This window comes from Pseudochaenichthys georgianus, chromosome 5, assembly GCF_902827115.2.
Source record: "Pseudochaenichthys georgianus chromosome 5, fPseGeo1.2, whole genome shotgun sequence".
Lineage (NCBI taxonomy): Eukaryota > Metazoa > Chordata > Actinopteri > Perciformes > Channichthyidae > Pseudochaenichthys > Pseudochaenichthys georgianus.
In genome coordinates, this window is record NC_047507.1 from 12,023,846 (window position 1) to 12,047,829 (window position 23,984).

At 43.5% G+C, this 23,984-nt stretch overlaps 1 protein-coding gene across 2 annotated transcripts in view; it reads right to left on the reverse strand.

The window, feature by feature from the left end:
* Positions 1-23,984, reverse strand: part of LOC117446307 (plexin-A1-like) — a 190,996-nt gene that overhangs the window by 36,973 nt on the left and 130,039 nt on the right. For both annotated transcript variants that reach the window (XM_034082457.1, XM_034082456.1), the window contains exons 10-12: positions 19,110-19,310; positions 6,974-7,070; positions 4,875-5,065 (exon numbers count right to left, since the gene is read on the reverse strand). In XM_034082457.1, the coding sequence (XP_033938348.1) occupies positions 4,875-5,065; positions 6,974-7,070; positions 19,110-19,310 (489 nt within the window). The remainder of the gene's footprint in view (positions 1-4,874; positions 5,066-6,973; positions 7,071-19,109; positions 19,311-23,984) is intronic.

Here is a 23,984-nt window from a genome sequence, read left to right on the forward strand (position 1 = left end):
AACAAGCCTAAAGACTGCACTGGTGCCAACTTAAAAAATGAATAGTTTGACATTTTAGAAAATAGTTTAATGTGCAATGTTGCTGCAAGTGACACACGAATACTCTCACATCTGCACAGTGAAGACGAAGCTACAGTGAGCAGATGGTTAATTTAGCCTTCAAGCATGTGTGTATGTTGACCATGTGTTAATTAACTCATTAACTCTCCAGACATAAGATAATAAGTTATATATATCAACTAACTTTCGACAAGAACACAAAATAACAAAATATATATATTGTCTTTAGGTGTACAGTATCTACTGTTTCGCATATCAATTAGATCCTTCCACAACTTTCTTTCTCCACCTAGTACCTGACAATTATCTCCAGTCCAACATCATTATAGAAAAGGTGGCGGGCTGGTATGAGCCACAGGTGTTCAGGACACCACTAACAGAAACACACAAAGGGAAGTGTCATGCAGGCCAGAACTGAAATGCCACAGTGATATAATTAAGGAGTGTATTCCATCTTACACCAGCTAGGCTTTTGATGAACATCCCTCCTTGTTCTCTCGCCCTTTCCCTCTTTCTCTCCGAACTTGTGACTTTTTAAATCCACTCTCTGTCTTTGTCTGAATGTATTTAGTTTAGCTGGAGACTAAAAGAGCGAGTGGCACACAGTAGTGCACCAGCCACAATCGTCAGATATGGTAATCAAATCTGTCTTTTTCCTACAGCACTGGCTTATCAACACATACACACATGCACATACATTCACACGTTGTTACATCCACCACTGAACAACACAAACAAAAATAAAAGCCACCAGCCTAAACACTCGCTCTATTCTCCTCTTGCAGTTGCGGCGCTCAACACCCATTCAAATTCCCTTTTTCTCTCTTCCTCTCCGACTTGTCCTGTTGTGTCGGAGGCTTTGTGTGAGGCCTATTGTGGCCAGAAGAGCGGCAGTGCACAGATATCATCTGCTAGATATAGGAAGAGGAGGAGGAGGAGGAGGATAAAGGGGAAGCAGGGGACACAGAGAATGGCAATATGAGCATGGCACAAGGTTTCTGAAGTTTATCTTTGTGTAAGACTCTCAAAAATGAAAAGTCACAAACAAACTAATGGAGGAAATAAAGTGAGTGATGACAGGGATAACATGGGCCTACATCACTACATGTTTACAGTGATGCTCATTAAGTCCCTACAACAATACAAACTAAAGTGGTGCTGAAGTTAAAATCACACTCGGGCCAAGCAGATTACTGTAGCTGAACATTAAAAGCATTTTTAAATGGTATGATCATTAAAAAAAAATAGCTCAGATTATAACATAAAAGGCACACATACAGTATAGCTGTAATATTACTGTTATAATAACACATCAATAATAAGTGAAAAGATTTCCTCAGCATTGGCTTGTATTATTATTTCTCTTAATGCTGTAGCCATTACACTTATTGTTTAGCCCTAAAACACAAAATGCTAATCACAGAGGCCCTGTCAATAAAGCTCTGTAAAGAAAAAACATGTGTCTCAAGTCTCAATGCAGGCCGACGGAAAAAGGAAGGGGAAGAGGGAGATGATAGAAACATAGGATACGTGAAACATTGAAAGGGAAGGAAAGTAAATACAAAATGATCGAGTGGCTGATAAAGGAAAGGAAATAAAAATGGGGACAAGAAAAAAAAGACATGGACAAGAACATAGAGAGGTAGAGAGGATAAAAAAAGTCTGGTAAAGGCCAATATTGGAGTCTAACAATGCATGCAGGAGAAATCATTGGCCATTCACACGTACACAAGCTGTGAAACTGCAAGACGACGAAAAGATCACAATGAAGCAAGAAAGCACGGAGCTCTGAAGTGTCCCACATACTTAAACACAAAATATGCACACATCACCCCCCAACACACAGACACACACACACACACTGGCATGGCCTGTGTTGTTTTAATTGGTTTCTAAGGGCTAGATGTAATGCTCTTCCTGTCCCCTAGGACAGACAGGAGATGATGGATGATGGAGGGCCACGCAGCATCCAAGGCCAGTACTAGGACACCGCTGCACTACACTGCAAGACAGCACCGTGCGTGCGTGTGTATGTATGTTTGTAGTTGTGTGTGTGTGGCTCTGATTTTGAAGATACCACACAAGCCATGCATTGTATGCTGTAGCTTATTTTTTTTATCTCTGATGTTAAACATTTTACATCTGAAAATAGGCTTCTCAGATTGTGTGTGTGTGTGTGTGTGTGTGTGTGTGTGTGTGTGTGTGTGTGTGTGTGTGTGTGTGTGTGTGTGTGTGTGTTTGCCTTTGGGAGCCTGAACAAGTGTGCTTGTGCGTGCTTTCTCACACAACCTGTGTGTCTGCTTGTTGTGAAAGGAGAACTAATTAATCTTAGAGCACAATGTCAGTGCAGAGGAGAAAAATGCAGCACAATGAAAATAGCGCCTTAACAGCCCAACAGCTGAATTATTGGTCTACTCTAAACCCAATCATTCCGAGACTAAAACATAAATTGCTGTGTTTGGAGAACAGGGCTTAGGTGCCAGAGACCTTGCTGGAACGGTACCCAACTGCACACGATTGAACAACGTGAAATGGGCATTAGCACACTTGGAAATGACACCAAATGGGAGAGAGCTCTGGGTAGCTGTGTGTTTGATGTGCATGGTGTGTGCGCGGTCACTCTCCCTCTCCAGTGGCGTTTCCTTCCCGATCAAACACACATTCTCCAGTCCAAATGAAATGTGCGGCTAATACGCACGCTAGCTTACGGCCACACAGAAGCTAGCGTGCGGTAAAATATAACAACGCGCCTGAATATAGCAGAAAAGAAACCGGAAAAGCGGGATTGTAGAAAGTGGAGTAATATTCAATGCGTGTGGTGGGTGTGATGCTCTTCGCTGATGAAATGGCAGAAGAAAAGAAAGAGCTTTTCTTTGTCGCCTGCAGATGTTCTTTTAGCATTAAATGTCACATTGTAAATGTCAAAGGTGGAGAGGAGAGGTAAGGCTGGCAGTGTGGCGTGGAGATAACGCCTCCACCAGTTATATCTCTCCCTTCTTCTTTGTCTCTTCGATGATCTCAAACCGGCAGTATGTTTCTCCTCCTGCGGTTTCTGAAGCCCTATATGCCTGCTTCTTTGACTGCCACCAACATCTTGCCCTGAGGCCAGGATTTACCCCTCAATATGCATGCAGGAGCACATGCTTGCGCACACACACTCATCCCCACCTCACCTCTTCATCCACCCCCCCATCTCTCTCATACATACACGCGCACAAAACCCAATTGCCTCTGTACGCTTGTTTCAAAGAGATAACTGAAGCGAGCAAGAAGAGAGAGAGAGCATTAGCGAACGGATTTATCTATGTGCCAGTGCCCCAATTATCCAATATCTCCATTACGCATTCAGAGAGACGAACCCGTGTCATACAGGAAATGTTCCGAGGGCTCCAGCCATACAAGTCTGCATTGGTGAAATGGGCATGCATTTTAAACCATACATATATTTCACACTTATTTAAATAGAGAGGAATGTCCCTCGTTTCGTCTGATGTGAGATAAAATTAAATCAGCAGAAAAGGGCAAAAGATGCGTTGAAAGCTGGAGGAAAACCAATGAGAGGAAAGGAAAGACCAACGAGAACGAGCGAAAGGCTTGAACGTTTAGACACGTCTCACACAGCGGTGCACGGCTCCTTGTGTGTGCGCATGTGTGTGTCTGTCCCAGTGGAGAGCTGTAGTGACAGTGACCCAGGTCACAGTCAGACGAGGACCACCTCCACGGTTACCCGGTGGCAACAGATGGGTACGCCACGGTGTTTAGAAGCCTTAGCTTGCCCAGCCTGTCAGATGCATGCGTGCACGCACACATTCTACGCCCATGGTGGCACACAATTAGCAGCACACCTCCACACTCGGTGTCTTTGTCACCCTCCTGCAAACACACACACAACAGACAAACACCCTCTCTGCCTACTCAGGTGTGTTTGTGTGTGTGTGTGTGTGTGTGTGTGTGTGTGTAGCCATCATCTCTAATCATGTCTGTGTGTTCAGTCTTGGTGTGTGTGAACTGCCTCCTCCTGGCCGACCCATCTGTGTTGTGGTTGCCGTCATGGTGATGGCTTCCAAGTTGTCTATCCTTCCGACCACCTCCTCTCTACCTTCACTCGCTGAGGCCAAACTTTTAATTACTAATGAGCTGATTTTTGCAAAGCTTAGATTCGTGTCAAAAGGCACGTTTTTAGTTCCACAGTTTGTCCAACAAGTAGTTAATATAACCTTGTCACAAAGGGCATTCTGTCACTTGAACCCCCTCCCTTTTTACTCCTGCACTGAACAATCTTTGACTTATTTGTTGTTTACGAGGTCGAGTTGCTGAGCAACGCACACCAAATAACAGCTGAAGTGTCTGCTTTAACTTGAACATACAGCAGGTAAGAGAAGGGTTTTCTAGAGCTTGGATTTAGCAGCTAGATGTAATGCTGATTTAAGAGTGGGCAGAACCCTGGTCCCACAGACCTTGGGGTGTTAATGTCTTGAGATGGCGTCAGCTAAATTCTTCTGGCGATAAAGAGGTTCTACTTTTATTTATGTATCCAGCTGAAAAATGTACATATAAAATCAATTTCTGCTATATTTTTTTAACCCTATATGTAAACTCTGGATGAAAAAAGCAATATTGCCCTGGAAAGCTCCATGATTTTGTAATAAATCAACTGCACTTAATACTCGTAATCCAATTTAATATTAGCATGTGTGTACTTGCAGGGACTTGTGCAGTCAGGAATGTGTTACCTTGCTGCGCTTCAGGAGCACACTGAGCTGATATATGGAGTTATGTGCTGCGCCGCATGTGTTGCTACGATCATGGCTTACCTTGATGATCTTGGGGTGCGCACAGCGGCTGTTTCCTGTGGTGGCGTGCATCCAAGTGCTCTCTAGAGGAGTACACTCCTGCCTCATGGAGCACTTCTTCTCCTGTACGCACCAGCCGCACTCAAACCTGGGGTTCGCCTTCAGACACATCCCGCAGCTGTCCCTCAGGGCGTAGCACTTATATAGGTGGGCTGGTGAGGAAAGGAAGAAGAAAGGGACACAAAGGGGGGGACGAAGCCAATGAGAGAATAAAGTAACTTCACCATTCTAACCAAGTGCACATTCTAACGGCCTGAGTTGTGGAAAGGTTTAAAGATCAACCAAATTGCAAGTTTTTCAACTTTTGCAAAAGACATCTGAAACTTCTCTAATGTCACCACTATTTCCCAAAGGCCTCAGGATTGGTCTCTCTCTGCTATTCCATCCCCAAATCCCATTGGTCATGGAGCAGCTTTAAAGCAACCCTGTACCAATTACCGTGTGTTAAACGACTCCTCTCTAATTACATTAACATATCAGTATTTTAAGTCCGCGTTGCTCACCAGATGATTATCGTGATTGAGAAATGGGGAAGGGGCTGGTGGTGAAGAGAGACAGATGGAGGGGGGCCGTGGGTCGCCTCCAGTTGCACTTTAGGAGATTTACACTTGAGATGTACACAATGCAGAGACACTGATGCGCGCCGCTGATATTGTGCGATGTCAATACCGCTGCGTCTAACAGATGCCATTTAGAAACACTTTGTCTCTGGGAGTGCCACTGACTGTCAAAGCATCCTATGTTGGCTCTGTGAATATAAACACCCCATTACAGGGGATAACAGTGGGGTCCCTATGTTCATACACACATGTTTGGTATAGGTTACAAACACATACATATTACCAGAGTCAGCAGCCAGAGACATATGTGAGATGTTCGACTTCAACAGCCTGCATTTAGACTACAGGGAGTGACATCAGTAAGTGGCACAAAGTGACTCTGCGGCGTTATCTTACATTACTGACAACATGGCAATGAGCAGAGCTTCACAGGCTTTAGAGACGTAACATCTTCTAAACTGAAATAATACACAACAATCCTCGCTGCGTCTTTGACCATCAAAGATGAACAAACAGACAGTTCCCTGTGTACAAACTCTTTGTCATCAACATGAAGTATCGCACGCAGTGGAAGCTGCAGATGATGTTACCTCACAGCTGGAGAATGATGTTACAGACCCCTGCTGTGCTGTACAGGCCACAATAATTACGGCGACAGCATCGTAAAGACGGTCCTATCCGTAATTATATCCAACAGACATGATCTCATTGTGTTCTCCAACGAGAGCGAGGTGTGGTTATACAGTGGTGTACACACTATAATGCTGCTTAAATAGTGGATATATTGTACAAACAGTACTGCACACACGGTTTATAATAATACCCGTCAGCTTAAGTGTGTACTTCTGAAACCGTCACAATAGGGGTGTAATAAAAAAAATGCCTTGCAAGATAAATTACAGTACAATACAAGTCAATGTGTAACAGTGTGCATTGCAGGGAGAAGTTCTAGTATGCCACCTTAACATTGCCAGCTAGCTACAGCTGTGAGATGCTACCACTACTTATCTGCTACCTATTAGCAATGACAAGAGAGTCTCGTGGGGTAAGACCAGAGGCTCAGACATAATGACTTTGTGTACAGCACGTGTCCTCTCTTTAAACTGTTGTGCCAGCATTCAAGTAGGTTCCTCCAGTTGCAAAGTGTAATGTTGATAAAACACGTAACTATTCCAGTACGCCTGTATACAATTAATCACAAATACAGAGTAAATAACAGAGTTAGAACCCTTTACAGACCATGAATATCAATTGAACCGGTTGCGCTGGCCAAGGAGTTTTAGTCCAATATAAATGATTGACTATGCAGGCGGAGCTGATTTTTCAAAGTCACAAAGCTATTGTACGTATAACTTCCTGCAAGTTTTGAGTTCTTTTTTCTTTAAGATGCTGCGTCATCCATGGTTTGAAAGAAACGTGATGGATTATCTACAGTGTCTCGTGTTAAAGGTTAAGGGATAAAACAAATGATCAATAATTCACAACAGCACATTCACTCACCTTGGATGTTGAACGGGTTGTCGATGACAAAGTTTCCGTTCCAGACCACAGACAAATTCACCGGCAGGTCGCTGATGTCATTGCCCTCATAGGCATACTGAAATAGAAAAAGAACACTCACTTATTACCTTACAAAATAATTTCCATACATGAATAGCATCAGTGTAAGACATTGTAGGCCGTTTAATTAAGTATTCAATCAATAAAAGAGAGAGAGCTCAAACATTGAGAGCAGCTAGTTCAGCTCGTGGCTGCAGTAGTGTCATACACGGCAGCGCTCGCACAGCTGAAGGGCCATAAAAATGAATGATGAGAGACAGGCTTTATAGTGATTTTAACACGCAGCACATCCTCCGCTGCCTGGCGGAGCGCAGAGTTGATTAAGAGATTGGAGTCCCCATCACTGCATGACTCATTCCGTCCCAGTGATGAATGAAAAGCCTTAATATATCTCCAACAATATATTCTCATCTAATTTCATTTTTGCATCCTGAACTAATAAGAGTTGAAATGTAATTGCCTCGTTGTCAACGAACGGCGTAAATGAGTTTTATGGAATTGCTTTAAATGAGACAACAAGCTTCAAAAGCGGCGATGTGAGGGCGGTGTGTAAACCGCAGTGATGGCAGAGAAAGAGCTCCTGAGAGAGCCCCACCACGCTGCCAACGCATCATTTATCAACGACGATTATCACGGGCAAATAAAATGCCGCTTTAGAAGTTACATCCTATCCCCAGCTCACGTACACATAGCAGCCAGACACTGAGGTAAACACACAATCATGTACAAATACTTATTCATCAGGAACTGAACACCCTCAAAGCTGAGACACATTCTGCAAATTAACCAATCCATTCATTAGCCTTCTTTCATACAACACTAAACAGACGCTAGGTAGCGAGAGCGTGTGAGCTGGCTAGTCTTCAGTTGATCCATGTTGACCTAATGTCTCTGTCAGTCAAAGGGTGCACAGTCCCTCTCACCAGTGTTATGGTCACTATCTCCGATGGCCTCGGGCTGAGAGATAGCAGCACTATTCTCTTCTGATGAAGTGGCGATGCAATCCCATGTGTAAACCCTATCCTGAGGCTTTGGGGCTCTCACAGATTGAATCTAGCTACAACGTTGCCACTATGTGATATCAGCCACTCCAATGTGAGATGTATCCTGACTATCTGTAATAATAGAGAATTGGAATGTATGTGAGGACCGATAAATGTGCTTAGAGAAGATAAGGAAATGAGAGGACACAGCAATGTTACAATGTGTGAATGCCAGATGAATTCATTCTTTACTTTTTACTATCGGATGATTTACATTCAGCGGGACCTCGAGGCAGAGATGCTAATATCAAATTGAAGGAATATGTCTCCGTGTATCTCAAAACTAGTTATCTGCTTTTAGGATTTTTTTTTTTGGGGAAATTACTTTCTTTCGGATTTTTCAGTCACAATTCTGTGCTCTGATTTATTTAGTAGCCATGCACTTTTGAAGAGATTGTACCCCCCGAGTAACTTCACCTGAGAGCTGGCCTGCAGAATATCAAACAAATATAACGCACAAAGAAAGTTACTGTAAATATTATCTATAGTAAAGAAGATGTTTGGAATGGGTGATGGGTTGGAAAGACAGAGGTGGAGTGAGCAGGGGACAATTGGAGTGTGAGCTGACATTTACAAAAGGAGGGTGAAAAGAAGGAGGAAGGAAGTGAGTAGGAACAAGAGGTGGAGAGAGGATAGCACTGCAGTGAGGGTGAAGGAGAAATAGCGAGGGCAAGATGGATAGAGAGAGGTGATTGTGTGTTATTCTGTGGACACCATTCATTTACACATGGAATAAGAGGCCGGGCTGGCCTGTAAGTGCCTGAGCTGGTGGGGGCTAAAGTGAAATTGGCATTTTCAATTTGTTCCCTGACATGTCTGCCTTGGTCTTTCCACACATTGCTCTGCCTCACCCTCTCGCGCGATACTCCTTTCCAACCCCTCCTTTTCCTCTTTTCCTCTTACTCTCATTATTCTTTCCCTCTACCTGTTTGCAAACCTCCTCCCCCATCAATCTCAGTCGGACTTTCTCTCCCCTACCTCCATCCCCCGGAACGCTCACAGCCAAACAAGGAAATATGGAGCAGATTCCGTTATCACATATTCCAAACATGTCCAGAAAAACAGCACATGTGCACAACATCACACGATAAATATGCATTCTGCACACAGGACAGTTTCCAAGAAACGGATGCCAGCGAATGCATCAAAGACGGATTGCAGTCTAAACAGGAAATAAAATATGATGAATAAAAAGCACATGAAAGCGCGGGAAGATAAGACGCTCACACAACAACACGTGTTTTTGATGTCAGCTATTATTTCTCTCCACTGAAGTCCGAGCTTATGAACTTCTTCAATCTGTCCTTCTTCCCCATGAGACCACCCAGTCTGCCTGGGAACAAGAGCATTTCCTCACCGGGTGGAGATGGAGAGAACATGTGAGCGTGTCTAAGGGTGTACTGTATATGCACGCGAGACAATGAGGGAGAAGGAAAGGAAGAGGATCCACACAGGGACACTGCACTGGGAACATGTGTAAGTAGAGAGAGAAAAGGAAAAGAAGCAAGAAAGTGATAAAGAGGGAGAGTGAGATTAGAAAAAACAGATGAGACGGATAGGATAGAACAGAGACTGAAAGGCCAGAGAGGCAGGGGGAATAAAGATGGTAAGGTAGGCAAGACACTGAGAGACAGCAATACAAAGATGGGCGTTATCAAGCTACGGGAAGATTTACATTTGACTATCGTTTAAGCCAATGAAGGCGTTTGAAAGTAGAAACTACGCTTGCTTTGCTCTTAGATCAAATTCATACACAGAACATGCACAGTGGCTTACAGTTGAAGTAGTCAAAAGCCCAAACAGCAGCAGTAGCAGCAGAAATGAAGGTTCATCATGATATCTTTTGCATGAACATTGAATCCAGTGACTGCTCGTTAAGTAAAAAGGCAGTTTGTTTGAGTTGGCCAGAACGACAGAATCCAAGCTATGCCAGCTCAGACAAGGTTGGACATTCTCAGCTGAAACCAGAGCGGAACGTTCCTCAGGTGGAATGGTTTTGGTAAGGTTTGGCTATTTGGCAAAACATTTGTTTTTTTAAGTGTGTGCAGGGACAGCATTGAATAGGTTTGTTGTTTTTTCAAGAAGCTGACTAACTTCCAATCATCTCGACTCAAACTCCCCATTTTCAGATCCCAGAAACAGAGGGAAAGTCTATTCATCATTTAAAAGATATCTATTATGTCAGACAGCAGGAGCTTAATGTGGATTTTCTGTATCTAATACACAGCCAAATATGTGCTTTTCTATTGTATCCATCACTCTTTCTCAGCAATTGTAACTTTCCTTGGTGCTCCGTTATATCCTCTCAGGACCTAACACCGGCTACAGCAAAAGACACGGGGTCAAGCTTTCTTCCACTTCTATCCCAGCTTCTGTGATGACCAACCAATCATAACATTGGCTTGATCCCCCTCTGGATTACATGAGGGGCCAATTCCACTGATAGAGAAATAGATGATGGATGTGTGAGGACCTCTTAACCCCTGCTTTACACCCTGACACGTTCTGCACCACACGTCCGCTGGAGGTTTGGAGGTGCCGACAGCTAAAACAACACTGCCTGCCCTCTGTCTTTAAAAAAAAAAAAATGCATGTTACAGGTATGTTTCTTTGTTTGCACATCCATCCTCAAAGGGGGTGTAGGTGGAGAGGGGGGTCTGGGATCTGCTTGGGTATGTACCTCCTTCACTCAACAACAACATGAATATTTAGTTAGGGAGAGGCGTGTGTGTGTTTAATGGGCAGTACAGGGTGAGGACTGAGCCAAAGGAAAGGTTAGGTGATGATCCAAAGCTCCTCTTGTCTCCTTGCACCAAAGGCTTATTAAACTTTCATACTGAACCAGCATTGTTGCACATTGCGCAGTTCAGGGAATACACACATGCACCGGCTTACATGGTTTATTAACTGCACAGCAGATTCCAATATGAAAATGCCAACATTAAGCAGGTTACTCCCTAAAAGGTCACAATTTGCATGTGTAAAGGAAGGAGAAAACATGAATAGAGCCACACAAATCACGATGTTTTATATTCAGCCATGTAATCCCAATATTTCAAATTGTATCCAATGATGGTAACGCTCTTTGTCTACAGCCTTTGACTCCAAGGGAACGTGCAAGGCATTAAAGAGATTGAAGAGGAAAGACAAAAGTAAGGTTTGCTAGTGATAAGCATTCTTATTTGGTTTCAAAAAATTATTACAAAAAGAGAGAAAGAGACATATATGTAAAGTTAAACAAAAAATTGAGAGTTAAAACTACAGATGCCAGCTGGCCAGACCGTTGTCTCTGAAAGCTGAAGAAAAGGAGGTCGGGATAGATGGATGGAGAGGGAGGGGTGAAGGAACGCATGTGTGGAGTAACATCGAGTACCTTCTGTGAGGGTCATGGCCTGATAATTAGTCATTTTGAAAGAGTGTGCAAGCTGGACAGCTAAAAATACGAGAACAGCCCAGGGCAAGCCCATACCTGGGACAGGATAAGTTACCCTCTTCCTCGTTCCTTTCTCCATAAAGCTTTCTCAAGGTTACAATGCCAGTTGTCGGAAATAGTCACCTGACAAAACACAAATATCGATCTAGAGAATTCCAGATTTAAAATCACAAAAGTCACATTGGAATGGTGCAAAAGTGGACAAGAGTGAATGATGGCCCATATTAAATGTGTTTAGCCAATCTACAGCAAACAGTGTGTGTACATGTATAGATACACAACAGTTCCCTTTAACACACAACTTCCAGGCAGATACGGCTTCCTAATCAAGGATCAAGTGGTAATCCTTCCTATAGCTTAGTGAGTGTGTATGTGCGTATTTACGGTATGTGTGGGGTCAGGCGGCGTGGAATCAGCCGCCGCTCATAATAGGGGCCTGTTAGCCAGTGCTAATCGCTATTGCTAACAGGATTGGAGGATATGGCCGGACCCAGTTACCCAGCTTATCTCTTGGACGCACACACACACACACACACACACACATGCGTGGCGTGCGTGCGTGCATATCCGCTCGCACACATCTTTCTTCATTGATGGAAAGAAGAGAGAGTGGGGAAACTGCTGGCTTGAGGAAAAAAATAATGCTGCCATCGCCAGTGTTTCCTGTTTTTCCAGCCCACGCATTAAGCTAGTGTAAGCTTACTAGACTTCTCCCTGGACAATAGCTTGATTTTTGGTCGTTTGCAGAAACGTCAATATTTTTTAATATCCTCGCCCTTTTTCCCATCCGTCAACTCATGCCATTCTTCTGGTGGCCGTTTTCCCCTCACAAATTCAACCGTTCTGTCACACAACTGCTTTTTGTTGCAAGCCCCAGAGGACCTACATCTATTAACTTACACATAACTGCAAATCTGCAACAATCGTAGTGGCCTGCTCTAAGAAGCACTTTTAAACAAGTGGTTTAATAAAAGGATTGTCACTGATTAAGCTACTAATGAAAAATTAGATTAAAAAAATGTGCACACTTTCCCCAGGCTTGGGTCCTTTGGGAGGTTTTTGTATCTGCCGTCACTACTGGCAACAGTGGCTCTTGCTGCTTATGCGACAGAAGCCAGTATTACAAACAAAGATATTTTGCCACTACTAAAATGTATTAAACATCACATTTTGTGTGCCGGACTATTGTCGAAAGATCTTTCCATCACAATTATTTGTATTACTCCCCGATTAATATCCTTTATTAAGTTTCTGTCAAGTTGAAGTCATATGAAAAAGGGATACCAGTAGTACTATTTACGCTGACTTCTAGCACCTTTATTTAAGTCTTTGCTAAACTGAATTTGCTTTTCATAAAGCTACTGTTACTGCAGATCAATGTTTCAGTCTTTACACATCAATTTGTTACGGGCAATAAATAAACCAATAAAACATAATTCTTTCATCCAATTACTACAACACCAATTGTTAGGGCTCTTATGGAATATTATATATCATAAATCATTGAGGATATGAATCAACTCTGTGGTAGCACACTAGACATGTACAGCAGGTTATCATGCTAACAGACTGGGGCTAATGGGCCAACACAGGTCTTTCCTCTGCTTCGAACAGCTTCTTATTTCTCATCAGGTTAATAGCAAAAGAGACTCTTGTTTAACAATCACTTTTGAAGCTTGCCCCTCTCATCAATCCATCACACACACTTTGAAGGGTGGAGCACTGTTTTAAGAGAGGGAAGATTTAGCGTAAAGGTTACAGATTGCGTGGATACAAGGAGGGAGACACAGATGAGAAATAAATGACGAAAGTCAGGTGGAGAAGCTGGCATATGCTGATAGCTGAGCAGCAATTAATTCTTATTTATCCAGGACAGGAGCGTGGGAGTAGGGCTCTTCACCTGTCAGAGGGGAGGAGAGGCAGCGAGCCAATGGCGGGACGGAGATGAAGAGGAAGGAGGTGGTGGAGGAGGTAAAGATGGAGACAGGTAATAACTGGGAGAGACGGAGGGGCTGATGGTGGAGAACGAAGCAATGCATGGGAGGAACATGAGGACAGGGAAGAGCCTTCTCTTACTTCCTCCTGACTAATTAGCGGCCTCATAGGACTATGGATAGAAGAGCGTTCAGTGTAAACGGGAACAGACTGTCGAGTAAATGTGTACATTTATTTGAGTATGCACAAAACACAAAGGAAATCACAATTTCTCATAAGGCAATCATAAAAGCAAAGTAGTGCCTGTAATCTTAATCTAAATGAGGTCAGTCCGGTATGAGGTGTTCCATGATCTGGGACCGAAGGCATGGAAAAACAAACGATCCTCAATCAGCAGCACTTTAAAGGAAAGTCCCATGCATTTTAACACACACACACACACACACACACACACACACACACACACACACACACACACACACACACACACACACACACACACACCACACACACACACACACACACACACACACACACACACACACACACACACACACACACACACACACACACACACACACACACACACACACACACACACACACACACACACACACACACACACACACACACACACACACACACACACACACACACACACACACACACACACACACACACACACACACACACACACACAGCAAGCCAATTAAAACAGTGTCAGTGTGTGCTGTGGCGGACTGCGGTGGCAGGTCCAGTGTTTATATCTCATTAAGCTGTGCCGTGCCATGCCAGACCGGGCTGTACCATGCTCCGCTGCGCCTCCCCTCCACTGGCCAGCGCCGAGGCCCTCGTTAGCCTTGTCTCTGCCACCGTTGGAACTATGTGCATGTGTGAATGTAAGAGTGTGTATTCAAAATGACAATTCTCTTTCTGTATAATTTACATGTTTACGTTTTTACAGTCAGTTACATCTTTAACGAACCCCATAAACTCTAGAAAGTCTTTAGAAGAGTCAGAGAAGTTTTGAATCTGCACTGCACACACACACACACCACCCCCCCCCCCCGTCTTTTCTCCAAACTTCCTTGCCTTTCTTATACTTTCCTTCCTTATCCTGTTCTCTGTTTCTCCTCCAAATCTGTATCCCCTTCTGCTGTCTTCCTGTGTGTGTGTGTGTGTGTGTGTGTGTGTGTGTGTGTGTGTGTATGTGTGTGTCTGTGTGTGTGTGTTGTCCGCCTGCAATTCATCATCATTTTATCTGCCTTAATTGGATGCCATCAGGACCCCTGATACTTCCCATTCCTCCTTTAACAAACAGCTGCTCTTCCCGCACACAGAAGGATAACACACACACACACACACACACACACCGTATCCCAAACTAGATTTTCTCCTCCTGCGTCTGTGTCTGCTTTTCTATTCTCCGCGGTGCAGGAGTGAGAGAAAGAGGGTGATGGAGTGGCCGAGCACTTTATCAGACGGAAGGTAATGGTGTAAGGCCCGTGCAGATATTATCTGTCCTCTCATTCCTGCCCTCCAGGGACGGAACAAGAAAGAGGGATAAAGAGGAGAGGAGGACAATGGAGACACCAAAGTGCAACATGCTATAGGAACAGGGAGGGATAAAGGAACAGAAAGAAAGAGTCTCAAACAGCATCAATTCTCTTCTTTCAACCTCGGCCTTCACACGACGCCCAGCTGCGCTCCGTCAGCCTCCCTGACCTCAGAGTGTGGCCGTGTGTGTGTGTGTGTGTGTGTGTGTGTGTGTGTGCAGGCATTGTGTGTGTACATGTGTTTGTTTACTCCCATGGCCACCCCGGCGCTCTGAGCTCAACTTCCCAGCCCACAGCTCCGCATCTTCTTGGCCTTTGCACTCTCACCTCAGCCTCTGATTGGCCCACACCCACCAGGAAGCTGCCCTACTCAGGTCAGAAAAGCGGAAAGGACCAACGCAGACAGCAGCTTGTTGTTTTGGTTGCTGCTGACCGGAGTTAACTGCTACCATAAGGCCTGGCGGATGGCTCCGTATGTGTCAGTGGTAATGTGGGCTTGTTTGGCACTAAAACATATGGAGAGGTCTCTTTTTTTTTTATTTTTTTTTTTTAAATGATCAGCTTCTCTTCTCCAAATAACTTGCTATAGGACATTGGACAATCTGCCGCTTCATCAACTTTCACAGGTTGCAAATGTGTTGAATTATGTTTGGCTCAGGAACCACCTTTGGGAGTGAGAAAGGGAAAGTGTGTGAGCAAACCATATTTTTCACCATATAAACTTTGTGAAAGTTCAAAACCGCTATATCATAGCCAATTAAAAAGCCTCACCCCTAAAATGCATGATTCTTCAAAGTCTCCACACATTGGATATTAGTTTGTGGAGCCTATTTGTTTCATGTCTCCGCTTGGAGAAAAATCATCCTTTCCTTAATAGTGTATTCTTTCTCATGTCTTGTGATACGCTTCCTCTTTCCCCTTTGGGATCAGTTAGTATGTACAGTAACCTTATACAGAAATACTTTAGCATCAATATCCTCCCCCCCATAAGCATATATGGAAAGTCAATACCAAACAAGGTTAGTATGGAGCTGATGTTACATGTTACCTCATATCATGTGTGTCACATATACAGTAGCGTATTGACAGCCTCCTGTTAGGCGATACTATGTAAGAATATTGAGTTTTTACGGTCACTGGATGGAATAAAGAACGGGAAAGTTTAAACATGATCCGACGTTGGATCTGCTGAATGTCCTGTGGATAGTCATCTTCTTTTAGAAAGTGTGATGATATTGTATGAAAGAGAGGAGAAGTGGTTGAGGCCTCAGGGGAGACTTTTGAGCTGATTCTCTCCCTTAATGCTCTCATCCTTTCTTCCCCCCCTCCGTTCGCTCCAATATCACTCTCCTTTTCACTTTTCTCCATTCATCGCACCTACATTCCATTTTCCCAAGTCCATCTGGCCTGCTCTCATCTCCATTTCTTGCCGTTAACACTTTATAGTATTGCGTCTCTTCCTGTGGTTGTTTACCTATCTTTCTTTCCTTTATTCCTCTGCCTCTATCCTTTTCTATGTCCTCTCCACCTCAAGGTTTTCTTTCCCGTCTTTCTTTCTTCGTTATTACTTCATATAAATTATCTTCAATGCTCTTTGTCTCTGCCCTTGTCCTCGTCTTTCCTGTAACAAGCGAGTGAGTGTATGTCAGTTTGACACAGTGCTAAACACGTGTGTGTATCTCAAACACGGGGCTAAACTGTGGATTAGCCACCCTGTCTTTATCACATTGATTGGCCACCACCTCCTCAACAGTGTTCATGCAGTGGTATAATGAAACTGCACAGCCCAACAAACACATGCACAGCTATCCTGGGATCCATAGCCTACGGCACATCGAGGGATTCGCATGTGCACACACGCACAGACACTGATTAACCACCATCCCTGTAGCTGTGTGCCTACAAACCGAGGTAGCAGTGTGTACGCAGCATAACAGATGAAGTCTATTTCTACTGCAGAGTCATACATGATTCATCGAGTTGGTGCTGAACACTGTCAAAGAAGGAACAAACATGGAGCAGAGCGCATGGAAAGTATAGATATGAAGGTCTATAAATGGATAAACTAATATTTAAGAGCCTCATTCTTTTGAAATATTGCTTTCAGATCTATAATAGGAGTCACATCCTAATAATTCATGACACATAATTACACTCATAAGCTTAGGCTGGATGAATGGTGCCTTAATGGCAAGTTCATGCAGCTGGTACCTTTTTTATCTACTGAATCTAACTACTGCCTCATGTATGCTCTTTGCACGCCTGCATCGATATCTGAGCGCGCTGTCAAATTGGCATGGCTAATTTCTAACAAGGGCTAAGCACTGACAGCCCCAGGCTAATTGCTGCTAGCATGTCTGCTTTGTGGACATCAAATGGAGAAATTCAGCTTTTTGGCTGGGGTTGGTCTTGCAGCTACAATAAACAGTCAATAAACAGACATCTCTGCGGAGAGACAACCCTATCGCTAGCTAATTAGCCCTGCCTCACAAACAACTTGCTAGCGCGTGCCAGCACCCGAAGATAGCCAGTCGATACGGACAGAATCAAATGCTGCGCTAGCTGTCACAGCAGCTACTCGGCTATACAGCTAAACAGAGACTGGTAAATAATGGTGTCTGCAAATATCTATATGACTACATACACGTGTGGCTGTTTTGACATGATGTACCATATAGAGAGTGTGTGTGCTACAGCTTATTAGAATTGTAGATGTTTCTGCTTTATTTTAATCCGTCAACACCCTGAACTAAAGCAAAAATGAACAGCAGCCGTGCTCATCTCATGTCAGCTTTGGTACATTGCATTATATGTGGAAAAAATGGACAGGGAAGAGGCAAGCAGGAGAAATTAGTGTATCTCCCATACACTAAAAGGAGGGAATAGCAGAAGAAGAAAGTATGACACGACAGACAGAGGGGGGGGGGGCAGAGAGAAAGATGAGCTCTAGAGGCAGAGAGAGGAAAGGAGAGGAAGAGGTATAGAGTGGAGGTGTAAACATGATCAATCTGCTCCCAACTAAGTTCAGAGACAGACTTCCTCTTCACATTTTCAGCCTCAGTGAAGCGCAACTCGAGCTACCTCTTATCGGTCACGCGAGTTTGAAGTCTCAAAACCACACACACACATATACACCACCATATTTCAACACACAGAACAGGCATGGACCTGCATACCTGTAAATCCTCTACACACACACACACTCCAAAATCCTATTAAAAAACTTGTGAAAAAACGTCCTCGAGAACACTTTAATCCAGCTCACCAATCCCTACCAGCCACAGCCGCAAACACATTAAAATGATAGAAGCTCAGAGCAACTCTTTGATGGCTGACCACTGCAGCTTCACACTCGATATAAATGATTTAAATGATGCATTGTCTGAACAGTAATTATCTGTCATGATTTGAACCAATGCATACAGACCAAATGGAAACATCTCCCCACAATATAGGCTTATCTTAAGTGTGCCTCGATTCAAATTATGTCTCTGTGAAGTTGCCGTCAATATCTATTTGCCAACTATCCGTTCAACTAGGGAAGATCAGCAGTGGGTCATTTATCTAGATTGAGACCAAGCCAGGGTCCAAGTGGCGCAGGGCGATCTATCAGTACAATGAGCATGTTAGTATCCAAAGTGGTCATTAGACGTAGGAGGCCATTACTTAAACTCTGACCGAGTCAATGTCCTTACTGCGATCAGGATTTAGTTACGTAGTTGAATTGATTAGGTGAAGAGTAATAGTGCTAAACGCTTTTAGCTTGTACACATTTCAGAGTCTCACTCCGGATCTAGTCTTGTCGCCAATATCTCCCGTCAAAACCATGAATGACATCTGCTTTTATTTTAACAGTGTGCAAAACAAAATGGCATCCATCAAAAATATCCTTATCCAACTGTGTGCCTTTCTCTCCCGGAATCCATCAGCAGCAACCAAATTATCTTCGTAAACAACACCATCCATTTTGGCTTCCCTCTTTTGTTCCTATAATGACACGACCACCATCCCATGCTGTGTTCACTACCATTGCCAGGGCTTTAATGGCATCCATTCACACAACCAGATTACCCATGTTTCCTATCTTCCTTCCTTCCTTCCTTACTCACCGCTGTTTTCTGGCACTGGATGGAGGTGCTGTTGAAGCGCAGGGCGGGCACACTGTGCATCACCCCCTGGATGTGGAAGACACACTCGTAGTTCCTCTGTCCCGACTGGGGCTGGGGCAGGTTCTTGGCGGCTAACGTGATGGGCTTGGTCACCCCCACAGGGATGTAGATCTGCGTTGAGGGAAGGATCTGAGGGCAGTCCTGCAGAAACAACAGAAATAAGAAGATGCTTTAGTGTTTTTCTTTCTCTCAGGAATCAGTTATGTTAGTAAGAGATTGTCCAATACAGTCAGAAAAGCAAGCAAACAAGGCGAGTAAGATTAGACAGGGGCTTGATGAAATAAATCAGTTGTTGTAAAAAACAAGGCGCGCAATCCGTGGGTTACATATTTGACTTCAGGCCAGATTTGCCACAAAAGAGTCAGCCTAAAGAGCTGCGACGCACATGTTTTACGGGCTTGTGCAATGCTCCCACTGGCCTTGCACCAGATAGCAATTCTGTACGACAACACACAAGCAACAGAGCTTTTCAAACAAAGATTATCTACCCTATAAAACTATTTGCATCATAACAGTGCTGCATTGTTATGGCAGGAAGATGGGCTGGTATTAATTATGTGTGGAGGGGAGTAATGAGCTCATGGTGCGCATCAGTGATATTGTCCAGAGCTGTTAAGATTCTTGCTTGGATCATCTGGACTCAGCCCATCCACCGGCTCACACCACTGGACTGTGCGAGTCCTTGCATAGAGACATATGGAAAAATACGTTTATGTATATACAGTTGGGTTAATGTGCCTCTATGCTTGCACACGTTCAACTTTAGTGGGGCAGAATGAGACAGGGCAGTCCACTCAGTATATAACGTTTCTTATATGCATGTGTTCATGTGCTGGAAGAAATGAAGTCATTACAGTGTGTTCATGCCATGATTTGGCAGCGATGTAGATCTCGTTAACACTGAGAAGGAGGGAGAAAAAGAGAGATGGAAAAAGAGCAGGAGGGCGGGTGACAGTTCTTATACAATATGAGTTAAAGCTTGGGTGGACCTACACCCACCCTGTGACGTACTGTTGGAGCCAAAAGGATAACAAACCAGATCGCTGCTGACAAATCACATATTTTACAACCTAGAGACACCGTTAAGGGATTCGTATAATAAGAGACACGTGGCAGGCAGAGCATGCCAACTTCCTTTCATGTAGTCCTAGGAAAAGGGCCTTGAATGTTGACATGATTCGGACCGATTCTTTTATCCAAAATACACATTTTAGCAGTCTTCAAATGGGACATATTTGGTTCATTTTGAGGATCAGACTTGCATTTTGGGTTTCCTAATAGAACATATTTAGTCAAGCTTGAATGCTTAAAAAAAAAAACGTGTTTTCAGAGCCCCGCACCTAAAAAAGTACAGTCTGCTTTGATTGCCTTGCAGGAAAAATATAGTGCACCTTTGCAAAGATAGCTCTCAAGCCATGTGTGGACATACTGAGTTGGGGCGAAGTGACATAGAAAGGAGCCAAACCTGAATGGCTGGTTAATTCCCATGTTTCCGGACCAAAGCAGCTCACAAACATCTCATTATGATGTTTTATTTCAGTTTGTGGGTTAGTAGGCACTCCAGAAACCAAATACATGTGCACAAGCACTGAAAAAGCAATTATATCCCCTTTGAAACCATACTTAAACGAATGTAACATATTAAGACTGAAGAAGAGCCTGATATTGACAGTGTTGTCCCATCCATTCGCAGGATAGGACGACAAGGTTGACAAGTCAGAAACGCTTGGGATAAGGAAACATCGACCAGATTCTTGTCCAATATTCCCTGCACACCCTCTGCTTGGCTTATTGTTGGACATTTTCCTCTAAGCAGATAGCTGGCTCCCTGTCAGTGCGTTTTTCTTTCCCCTCTGAGCTGTTGTACATTAGAAGCTACAGCGCGTCCCCGGGGCCCGAACACAATGCCGGAGTTTGTTCATTAGGCTGCTTAGCCTTGGCCTTGTGTGTCTGATCACACACAAACACATGCATACGACATAATGAGAAAGGGGAATACTAAAGGAGGAAGAAGCGGGCTACAGAAGACCTGATGTATAATCAACTAGGAGAAAGGTGGGTGCGGGGGCTGTTCAATATAATGGAGGGAGGTGGAGTATGTAGAGAGGAAGGAGGGGGAAATAAGGGATAGTTGGAGAGAGGAGGAAATGAAGGGAGTAGACTGAGAGAACGGATGTGAAAAGGATTTTTAAAGAAAGGAAAACCAGAGAAGGCCAATTTAATTCAGAACAGAGAAAAAGAGAAACAGAGGGATGTCAGATGGCTGTAGGAAAGTCAAAATAAAAAGGAAAGGTTTAAAGAAAGTACAAAAGACGGAGAAATAGAACAACCAAGTATGAAGAAAGACATTTAAGAAGATGGCCTGGATCCCTCAGCACCTTTTCTGTCTCTTTACACATCAACTACATCCGTCCTACAGTCAAAAACATACCCAAAGCCCCTGACAACATCCTATATAATTAACAGCCTGGAGCCTCAGACGACGCTTGAAAACTGATGGAGTGGACCGGCGATGTAGAGAGAGAAAGAGACTGTGAATAAAGTGGAGATTGATTTTCACTTGTAGTTTTTGAAGTCCGTCCTCAGTGAAAAAAAAGAGCTGTAGGCTTGCATCGTCAAAGGTTCCATGAGTAAAAACAGTAAGGTTTCAGCATTGGGCTGCTTAAGCTAACTTGTAGATGCCAGTGTGTCAGAAGTTAGCGTAGCCATTGGCAAAGCGGTTTTATTCAATTCATCTGCATATTGACTTTGTGTTGACTCAGCTGTCTGATTGTTGCTTCCTTTGTCAGTCTCCCTTTACTTCATGCAGTCCTATTGTCATCTTAAGGTGGATGCACATATGGTATACGTTGGTTCAAGTCCTTTGAGGTTGCCATACCATGAAGCAGAAAACAGATCGTCTAGGAAGTATATAAGAAACGTGTTAAAAAAGTAACCCTGCCTCGTCCTACATTGAATCCGAACTTTACATTAAAGAATTTAAAGTCTGACTATAATGACGCCAAAAGCCAGAAGCAAGTGAATTAAAGTTTGGATAGTTCATAGAGGAAATGTTGCAAAAGTTCAGAAGTGCAACCGTACGAAGCTCCAAATACGAGATCACACTGCGTACCAGACAGAGCGGAAAGGGCTTCTGGGAAAGAGATGGAGGAAGAAGAGGATTTTGAGGAAATGCGAGAAAGATAAAGGAAATGGCGCTCTGGAGAGGGAAACTATTTCATCAGTATTTGTGACAGGTGCCAAAACAGTTCAAAGCCGGCATTAGGGCTACAAAGTACAGCGTACATTGAAACAATATTTCACCGGGGGGATTCGTTTGAAGCTGGAAGAGACCCTTTTTCTATTTGTTCCCCCTGACTTCTCAGCTTTCAATTCATCTGTGAAGACGGATGCTGTGGTTTTTCTGGGCCAGATGTGACACTTCAGGAGGACCATGAGGGGATTCTTAGAGAGGAGTGTGTATGATGTGTGTGTAAAGAAAAATACGTGTCTTTTTATTTGTGTGTATGTGATGCTTAGGTTCGACGATACAATGTGATTTACACTTTTATCTACACACGATGCAACAGAGCACATCTTTTCTGCACAGAGCAACAGCCGGCTTCATTATATGGTTCACTTTGTCTACTGTAACCACACAGATCCTTTTATCGTAAAGTTACATGTGTGCGAGGTGGAAATGAAGCGTGAAGGAATGCACGCCACAGATGGTTTCCCCGCACCAGAACACGGCAAGAAAACATCTGCTCTGTTTTGAGATATCGATCACTGAACATGTTTGAATTCTGACATCTTCATGTTTAACACCAACAGAATACTGTTGCAGAAAGAAGCTGCTTTTGCCAAATATTAAATTCTTTGTTTCTGAGCTCTTACACCCTGATTAGATTGGACTGTAAAAGTGAGTGTTTGTGTCTGTGTCTTTGAGTATGTGAATGAGTCTATATGTAACCAATTGTGTGTTTTTAATGGCAGAAGCCCAAGTCTCCAACCTCTGCTCGAAGCCAAATACCCAGAGGGATTTCCGTACCTCTCTCTGTTTTCCCTTAAAGGCCGCTGTTAGCTTTGCTGCCTAAGGCTGGTTCCGCTGTTCCCATTTGTTAACAGTTAAGGCATTTATAATAATGTAGAATACAATTAAGATGTATATTTTAACCAAAATGTTCTGAATACAAAATAAGATAAAATATTATCTAGAGCTGAAAAACATTATTCCTAACAAAAGTATTGGTACAATGCTTGACCTATATTTTGTGACATTTCACTGCCAACACCCAGATGCCAGTTGTGATTGAACGTTGCCATGAGATTTCTCAAAGCAGAGCAGCTGTCATTTTAGGTCAAGCCCGTTCTGAAATATTTCTCCTTTCATTTTCAATGCACGCTGATGTGTACCGCTACCGCACCACCTCATCCCACGGCAAATGGGAAAAAATTATAGGAAACAAATTTATAATACAAGCGGGCGGATAAGATAATTTCTTCTCACAAGTGCGGTCCTGCCTTGGGTCTCGTCATGCTGCTTCCCCGATGGCTTCCACAGGATTGTAGCTGACATCCTCGTGGATTCATCTTCTTATTACAGACACATACATTCGGTCTATATGCTGTAAAATGTATTATCTCTTCGATTTCCACACGGCATCTATTGCACGTCTGTCCGTCCTGGGAGAGGGATCCCTCCTCTGTTGCTCTCCCTGAGGGTTCTCACATTTGTTCCCCTTAAACTGTGGGTTTTCTCTGGAAGTTTTTCCGTGTACGATGTGAGGGTCTAAGGATATTCTGAACAATCTGTGTTGTTGTATTTGCTGTAAA